The 9,770-nt window shown below is 35.6% G+C and overlaps 1 protein-coding gene across 1 annotated transcript; it reads left to right on the top strand.

Annotated features, from left to right (window-relative positions):
• The first annotated feature begins 1,205 nt into the window (after positions 1-1,205).
• LOC18604876 (uncharacterized) lies at positions 1,206-9,443 on the top strand. Its single transcript, XM_018118300.2, has 4 exons — positions 1,206-2,781; positions 3,451-3,587; positions 6,675-7,571; positions 9,045-9,443. The coding sequence occupies exons 1-3, from the start codon at positions 2,117-2,119 to the stop codon at positions 7,553-7,555; spliced, it is 1,683 nt and encodes a 560-aa protein (XP_017973789.1). The 5' UTR covers positions 1,206-2,116; the 3' UTR covers positions 7,556-7,571; positions 9,045-9,443.
• Positions 9,444-9,770: the final 327 nt, after the last annotated feature.

Raw genomic sequence — 9,770 nt, 5'->3', positions numbered from 1 at the left:
TTATTTTAATTTCTTAATCAAACATTTTAATAGTTAAAACTTGAGATTCTGATTTTGATATCATATATATTGATGGAAAGAGATTTATGAAATAGTAAAAAATTACCTCTCCTTGTGTAATTCAAAATCTTTATGTATTAACAAAAAATTTTATTTCCAATTTTAAATTGGTTTAGGGAGTAAACTTGTGTTAGATAATTGTCAAACACTTTTTGGGAATTATACATTAACAACAAAAACATACCTATATATACTCTTTTGCTTTAAAGGGCATTTGAAAGGGGAAAAAGAAAAAGTTTTGGCACCCTATATTTGCCCTCTTGAGTCTAGGCAGAATTTCCAAAATTCCCACGTGTATATGTTTCAATTACCTATGCACATAGGCAAGGTATAGGTAAGCTATTAATTGGGGATAAACTTGGGAAGGGCTGTTGAAAAGTCCAAGCTTCCATATGGTGCTGGGGATATTAGGGATGTAGTTATGAGCAATTCAGCAGCTTACCTAGGATTAAGCATCTCCTGCACGCAAAAAACCAAAATAAGAGGGGGGAAAAAACAAAACTCTCTAGGATCAAGCCTTTACCCAACTGATGTCATAAATAATAATAAAGATGTGGTTAAGACTTAATTTTTATGTTCTCACTCCATTTTTATTTTGCTTCCAAAAGCAAATAATATTTGCAATAAATCCCCTTGTCTTCTACTATGTATATTATTATGTCTAATTAAAGTTAAGCTTAGATAACAAGAAGGTGCAAAACTTGATAAAAGCTTTATATTGCAGTTAGAAATATAAATTTTGATCCCTTATTTTACATGTCCCTTGATTACTTTTTTCCTCCTTGTGTCATATTGATTATCATTGAGTAAAGCAACAAATACCATGAAGGCAGTGATTATCATGGACCAAATATTCAAGGCCTAAAGCAAGGTAAAAGAATAATTAAAAAAAATCCATGAACTAAATTTTTTTTAAAAATTGTGAAGGACTTTTATTGAAATAATCTTCTAACAATTATATTCAAAGTTTAAGATGGAATTGAATATGATATGGCTAGTGCCTTGTTGACAAGTTGTTGAGAAGAAATAAATTTCAAAAATTGCTCTAATTATTAACTTTTATACAATTGTCATGTGTGACACTTAATAATTGAATAATTAGTTTCTTTTAAGTATATTGAGAGTAATACACATATAAAAAGCTGGTCGAGTTAAGAAAGAACTTCACACACTGTATTGGTTGGTAGTGCATTTGAAAGTCTAAGTTTTGGGAAATATCACGACGAAGGGTGGACATAGCAAGTTCCAATGCTTACTAAACAATGTTTGGAATTAAGAAGGCTCTGAAAGTAGTTTAGAAAGGGGAAAAAATTGTTTTTCTGCTCTCTTAAAATAGCAACCACATAAGCTCTCTTCTTCCATGGAGTTTGGGACACCCACAAATCATTTTTACTGAGTTTCTTGTGTCTGCCTCTCTCTCTCTCTCACCATTTCATTGTACCATTACTTCACTCTATACCGGTGAAGTACACTTCTTTCTCTCTCTCTCTCTCTCTCTCTCTCTCTCTCATAATCATTGAGCAACTTTTTTTAACTTTTTTTTTTGCAAACTCAGTAAAGAGCTTTTTCTTCTTCCAGTGTCTGAGCTGTTTACTGTTGTTTTGCATTATTTTCATACTGTGTTACTTGTCTCTACTCTTGCATTTAGCATTCTTTCTTTGTTTCCTGAGCTTTTACTTCATTGAATACAAGTTGGGTCGTCAAGTAATTCTTGTAGCTGTTTATTGTTTTGGGTTTTTGACTTTTCCTAATGGGTTTTCTTTCCTTTTTCTTTGGTGAAGTGCATTTGACAATCAAGAGTTGAACTTTCCATAAATTTAGTACTTCAAAAAGAAAAAAAAGGGAATTTGGGTTTCTCTGCTTGTCTTGGTCTTGATTCTTAGAGTGTACTTTCCTGGCTAATGTTGCAGGGGTCTATAAAAAGTTTATTTTGAGACTCAGCTGAGGTTTTGGAGATCAACATATTGTGATGAAAGGTTAAGGAGGATAGCTTTTTGGTTTTTTGGCTTGAATTGAACTTGGTTTAATTTTTACTTGGGTGGTCCTATTGCATGTAATGGAGTCCTGGAGTTATGTTTCTGGGGAGAAAGGGTCTGTATCCGATGCAGCAATTTCACCTTCTGATTCTTATGCAAGAAATAGAAGCGCCTTGATGAACTGGGAGTTAAAAGGTCCGTATAGTTTTAGCAACAACATGCTAGTCTCAGGACAACAAGCAATTGAGAATCATGCTTTTGGGGAATTGGGGTATGGAGAATTCATAGGAAAACAGTTGCCTAATGATTCAATTGGGGATGTTTTAAGTAGCAAAGTTAGTCGGGGAAGAACTGTAAATCCGATAATGGCTACCCTGAATGCCTTCTCTGGGGAGGATGAGTCTACTTCGAAGTTTTCAAGCTCTGTCGTGGACTCTAATAGTCGGGAATCTTCACTCATAGATTTAAAGCTGGGAAGGTTTCCTGATCATAGAGATGGCCGAAATTCTAGTTTTTCTATAGGGGCCCCCATGTTATCTTCATCTGAGTCATCTACACCCCCAAAGAGAGTTCGAGCAGCTGGAGTAAATTCTCATACCACCTATTGCCAAGTTTATGGTTGTAACAAGGATCTCACTTCCGCAAAAGACTACCACAAGAGGCACAAAGTTTGTGAGGTTCACTCAAAAACTGCAAAAGTTATTGTTAATGGAATTGAACAACGGTTTTGTCAACAATGCAGCAGGTCAGTTTTACTTATAGAAGTCCTTTTTGGCTCCTTCAATTAGCAGAAATAGCATAGAAAATAAAACCAGAAAAGAGAAAAACGATTATTAATCTTGTCAAGTTAAAAATATAGTAATTTCACAGTTTTTTTTTTTAATTCCTTTTCCTGTGTCATCGTATGAATAAAAAAGCGGTTTTGGGACCTCGGAATTGTTCCAATTGTGTATCTTTTTCTATTGTCATTGTTGTATAGTTTACAAAATTGGATTATTTTCCAGATTTGCTTTACAGGTTGCCATCAATTTTTTTTTTGGGGGGCTGGGGGGTTGTCTAATGTTCCCTCTGTCTTTCTATGTCATTCTCCCCTAATCTCTTGGGATGGTTTGCCTGCATTAATATCTTTACATTGTTGCTTGATTTTAACTATCACACAGATTGTATAGACCTTTTTTTTCCCTATAAGTAACTCCTTTTTTTTTAACAAAAAAATTTCTGGTTATTCCAATGGATTTCTCTGGTCCAAAAGTGTTTCAGGAAAAAATATAGAACCTACACGTTTGAAAGATTGGCTGATTTGGAATCTTAATAAATATCATTGAAGGTCAACTTTGTTAATGTAGAACTTGGCTCAGTTACCATCCTTGGGCCTTATTCCTGCTATAATATATCCTAGCTTTTGACCATTCAGGTTTCATTTGCTGGCTGAATTTGATGATGGTAAGCGCAGCTGTCGTAAACGCCTCGCTGGCCACAATGAGCGGCGGAGAAAACCTCAAATTGGTATTCACTCTGGGAGAAGTGGAAGGTTACTTCAGCAATATAATGGTATTAAACCTACATCATACCTGATCTCAGTCATTCATATAATCTCTGTGTGTGTAGGCTGGGGTGGGGGCACTGTGCTCATTTGCATCTGTATGTGTTTGACCTACAATTGCTTACTATCCTGGCACCTTGGCTGGCTACAAAGCTTGCTAAAGACATAATGGTTTGCCTATCTTGTTAACATAAAAAATTATATTGTTTTTAATTCTTTGATTGATAGTTCAGTTCAAAAACACTTGGAATATTAGGTGTTTGACTGGCTATATAGTAAACTACACCCAAACTAAACCGGTAGACTTCTTTTGTTCTTTCCAATTATCTTGAGGAGCTTCCTCTGAATTTTAAGGACTTGCCTAAATGTGGAAATTTCTGATCCGACAGGATGCTTTTAATTTCGGAGTTTTTACCATCTCTTTACCCACTTTTTTAAGTTTAGTGCAATAACTTTTTTGCTTAATTGGTTAATATTTCCATACGTGATCAGATTAACATTCTCTAAATTTAGTTCTCATGAATTAGATTTCTTTATTAAATTGTATACAACATCTTCACAATGATCCTTTCCTGGGCCTCCCAGTAGATTAAATTTTATGTGAAGTGAAGCCTTCACTTTCCAATATAAAATATTATGTATAAACATCCACTTAATGTCATAAACTCCAATATTAACTGGCAAATTTGCATGCACCGCAAATTAAAACTGGACGATAGTGTCAGAACTCTGAAGTTGTATGGAGCATTCAGAGCTTTATTCGAGCATTATGAGTTGGTTATGTTCTTTGGGGGCTTATGCTTAACTCATCTATGAGGAGCTTCTGCTGAGGATTTCTCAATCCAAGAGACTGACTCCATGTCATAAGATGTTGCCTTCTAGTAAATTGAGGGGCATATGCTCAATACCTGAGTGGTATTTCATCTTATCATTAAGTAGATTTCATGCATTTTCACCAAATTATTCCCAATTAAATTGGGAGTTGGAGAGAACCGCTTGGAACAAAACAGCAAGGAGTTGAATGTAGCTCAACACAAAAATTCTAAACTCATACTTTTTTCCGAGTCTGAAACAAGCTAATCTCCTCAGGCTCAAGATCAGTTTGAAAGATTTATAAAGCTTGAGTTCAGCTGAGTTTATTTCATCATGCAATGTGAATCAATTCAAACTCAAGCTCAAGCTTGATTTTGAGTATGCATGCATATACTCAAATGTGTTATCAGTGGTGCCATCTATCAATTCATTTTAATGCCAGATCGGCATGCACTAATATATATTAAAATGAGCCAAAGACGAAACTTGAATTTGATTCACTTGTTGATCAAGCAAGGTGAACCTGAAAAGTTTCAACTGGATTGACTCAGCTGCTTGGAATGTGATTTAGTGATGACATGAATAACTGCCTTGCACTTCTGATTCAAGATAATACAAAGGCATGCTCTGCCCATTGGTGCTCAAAGATGCTACGGGGTATAGGTGTGACAATCAAATAGGTTGTGTTTTAGCTTAATAAGCTGCTTCTTCTTGACGGACTGTATGCTACATTGATTTCATATATACTGGTCATATGACTGGTTAATTTGCATTGTTTATAGGTTGTGAGGATTTATGGTTCCAGACTTATTTCCAATGGTAGTTTCAAGGGGAATATTACCACTCCACCACACTCCCCCCTTGTTTGGGCTTTCTCAAAGATAGCATGTCCAATATTAGCCATATTATCAGTTATCATAAGTTAGCTACAGAAATCACTTGAAATACTAGCATTGCTTGTGCAGTTGCAATGTGAAAGTGTAACTAACATGCTTGTTTCTGATGTTCTTCATCATTTTTCGATTGATCCTAAAATGCAATACTTCAGATTTTTTCTGTATTCATGTACTTTACATAGCACACCTCTACATTATTAGATTAAACCTAAAAAACTAAACCTGCTATTTCCTGATAGAAAAGTGAAGACTGATTCAAAATCCTTATTTTCACCAAAAAAAAAAAAAAATTGTGCCTGGTTTTGAGTAGCCATTAAGAGTTGCAGTCTATAATATGTAAGACACTTATCTGTATTTACTTCTCGACACTTCTTGCAGATATGCTAAAAGTACACATCTATGTGGTATTTGTTACATTGTAACCAAAATACTGTGCCTGTTCTCTGACTTTGTTGAACATGGCTGCCATGGGACTTGATTTTGGGAAGGGTACATGGCATTGTCAATCTAGATGGTGCTAAATCTTGTGTGATATAGGTCATTTTTCTCGCTCTCTCTGCTAGATTACTGATTTGGTCTCCACAACATTTTCAGACCATAATGCCCCCTCAAGGGGAAATCCCCTTTTAGAGTTATTTCTTTGCATGAACCATATTTGTATATGAACTAACTGTAGACTTTTGGAGGAAATTGCTAGCTCAAATTACAATGTAGAGGTGAAAGATTAGTACATAACCAATCATAGCAAAAACTTGAGTTCTGATCGAAAGTAAAATTTATGCTGAAATGATTGCCCTGGAGATAAAATATGGCATATTGCTTGCCCATAGTATTAAGAAATATGAGGTTTGGTAGAACAATTTTGCTGTGCAGCAAAATGGAAGTTCTAGATAGAGTCAAGCAATGACGGTACAAAATGGTATGCAAGGCTCTGCAGAAAAATCACTGTTGTTGAGCACTTACAATTTGTGAAAATGTCAGTAATGCTACTGTTAACAGGAAATGTTAGCTTGAATAATCTGCATGTCATAAGGTTTGGCAAAGAAGTGGCATGTCAGTAGCAGACCATAATCAAGTGCATGGGGCTTGGACTTAGTTGATTCTGAAGAAAATGTCCATTTATATGTTTGGTATTTACATTATCTAAATTTTTTCAGTGTTCTGAACTATGTCATAAAATTCCTCAGAGCGTTAATGTCCCAAGTATTTGAGCTATGTTTTTCTCTTGTAATCGAATAATTTGGTATGCTTATGACTTTCTATGATGCTAAAAATATGAAATTATTTATAAAAGATGACTACTTTGTCCCTATTTTTGCATTGCTGTTGGTGTCGTGAATTATCTGTGAAATTTTATATTGTATAAATTCTCCCAACATTATGCAGGTTTTGCTGGTGGCAGATTTCATGGTACTATGTTGACAACTGCGTCCTTTATTTGCCAAGATATACTACCTAGTGGCCTTTTGCATCCTGATAAGTATGTAACAAATGAATGGGGCAAGCGGATAAAAGTTGAAGATGGGACTGATTACAGCCCTCTTCCCGCCATTCCCATCATGGATGGGCATTTTCATTTAAAATCCCCCTACCATCCTAGCAGTATTGAGAAACTGTTTCCCTCTTTTCATGGTAATGAAGATAATGCAGCCACTGGAGGCATTTTGAGTGTGAACAATGCAAGATATCCACATGGCTTTGGTGGCCCAAATTCTGTATCACGCCCTTTATTCCAGGACACCTCATTAGGAAGTGAAGACATCAATGTTTTTGATGCTGCATCAACCATTCAAGGACTATCTGGGATTTCAGATTCTGGTTGTGCTCTCTCTCTTCTGTCATCTCAATCACAGAACTCTTCAAGCCATTCATCAGGAATTCCCATGTCTCGTTCCCTTGTCATTCCAGGCAGCCATACCCATTACAACATGAGTCAAGTCTCAGGAAAGCTCATTGGAGTTAGCTCGCAGACTTCAACTACTGGGGTTTCAAATAAGTTCTCTTCATCAGGGATGAATTCAACTGAAGGGAGTCACCTGGGACCCCTACTGATATCTGATGGTAGTGAAGCTGCCAACTTTGATATCTCTGGTGGGATTTACCAAGATTCGGAATTCATGAATACCAAGGATCGCCTATCGTGCGAAGATGGACCAACAATTGACTTGCTTCAGCTTTCATCACAGCTTCAGCGAGTGGAGCATCAAAGACAATCGATGCAGGTGAAGCAGGAAAATGAGGCTTTCTGCTGCCTCCGAATCACTTAAGTACATGAAAAATAAGGTAAGTAAAGATGTTTAAAATGTTCATTATCGAATATCTTTGTTGACATGATGACTGCATGAATACCTACTCGAAAATGCAAGGGAGAAAGTGTTAGCAAGATAAAATGGGGATGCTCTATGATCTTTTCCTTTTTCTGTGAGATCATTATCATATGATATTTCTAATAAATAATTTACCTCATTGAAACTGGAACAGTGTAGCTATAAAACAAAATTTGGCTGAAAATATGATTGAGTTAATCAGCAGAACTTTAAATCACTATCGGATATATATTAGCAATGACTTAAGCTGATGTCATCTTTCCTGAAAGCTAAAAGTGTGAATAATTGCTTAGAAGAAACCATGTGGTTCCTCATTGTGCAGTGTTAATCTTTTTATCAAGTATGCTGGAGAATATGGACTCAGCTTCTATGCTCTGGCAATTAAATGATGTGGGGCAGAAGCAGCATTTGCTAATACATTACATACATGTCATTCTTTGTTGGCAATGGTTGCTTGCTTGGGTACAATAATGGATACAATAATTTTCTGTTAAAACCATGTTTGATGGAACTTAATTCACAACTTAGGCATAATGTAGATAGTGATTTGACAACACTTCAAGATGGTGGGTGAAAAGATTTCAAAGCAAAGCAAAGGACTGCTACCACTACAGCTATTGCCATCACAATCATTCTACTATCACCAAAAGATTTCTTAGCATACACTGAACACTCGTGCCTCTTACCTCCATTTAAGGTGATTAGGAGCAATCTTGTACTTGTGAGTAGTGCCTTTATTTACTAAATGGTTAGTGGATAATTGATAGCAAGAAAGTTGTGGTGCATCAGAAAATGATTGTCAAGGCCGTAGTGATGGGCAGCATTGTCTTGCATGAAATCATGGAATTGAGATCATAAGGCATTCAAATTGCAATATTTTGCGGCCAGATGGAATTATCATGTAAACAAGGGAAATGGGGAATGATGAGCAGTGGAACTAAAATGAACACTGAGTGGCAAATGTAGAAACTTACTAGGTAGCATAAGATGATTTTAGTTTGCTCGTTCGGTGGGTGACAAAATTGACATTGCTTCAATATGTTGATGAATCATTGATTTTAATCTTTAAGCTTCTCTTTTTAAGGTAGAAGTTCTCAAAACCAACAATGAATGGAATATTCATCTCGTTCCCTTAATCTCCACCACAACCACTCTCGTTTTTCCCTCTCTGAAAAGTAGGATAATTAGGAGAATATGGTAGTACATTAGCTTTATCTCTACTTGAATAGATCTAAAATATTGGTCATGCTAAATCCAGGTACGGTGCCTGGCTCATATCAAATAAAAGATAGTTATTTATCCCAAAACAAATTTTGTATCAGTTTGAAGTAGTCTCATTGTTAAAATGTTTATAAGGCAAGCACACATTTGTGCACTACTTGAATTTAATCTAAATGCTGCTTTCTACCTTCTTAATTTGTTGTCTTAGGACCAAACACTGTGCTATGGGAGAGGAGTGCAATGTGCTAAAAGGTGTGCAGTTCTGGAGACATCTATACTTGATCTCGGAGTAACATAAAAGCATTAGGGAGAGAAAATGATGAGAAAGTTCAGATGCTAATCTAAACTTCTCAGCAGTTGCTAACAGCTTGATTTTTTTTTTTTTTATTTAATTTCAGCTAGACTTTGTTTATATAATCAGGAAGTCATTCCTTCCCGACAAGTGAATAATAAATGGCCCAAAGGTCATATCCACATTCACTTTGTCTCCTAATATGCTTCCCCGTCATGTTCCGTTCAATGTTGTTGAACAATTTCATCTAGTCTCACTTCTGTAGTTCTAGATCATAATATAATGACAAATACTTGTTTGCATTTTCATTGTTAATACTTGATTTTTTTTTTTATTTAATTTCAGCTGGACTTTGTTTATATAATCAGGAAGTCATTCCTTCCCGACAAGTGAATAATAAATGGCCCAAAGGTCATATCCACATTCACATTGTCTCCTAATATGCTTTCCCGTCATGTTCCGTTCAATGTTGTTGAACAATTTCATCTAGTCTCACTTCTGTAGTTCTAGATCATAATATAATGACAAATACTTGTTTGCATTTTCACTGTTAATAAGACATCTGATACTTGATTTCTATAATTTTGTGGTTCTTCTTCACATGCTCTTAACACTTAGATTCTGAACTTCCAATGGAATTGA

This window comes from Theobroma cacao, chromosome 3 (genome assembly GCF_053813885.1).
Source record: "Theobroma cacao isolate CCN51 chromosome 3, ASM5381388v1, whole genome shotgun sequence".
Lineage (NCBI taxonomy): Eukaryota > Viridiplantae > Streptophyta > Magnoliopsida > Malvales > Malvaceae > Theobroma > Theobroma cacao.
Note: the sequence above shows the minus strand (reverse complement) of the source record. Positions and strands in the feature narration are given on the sequence as shown.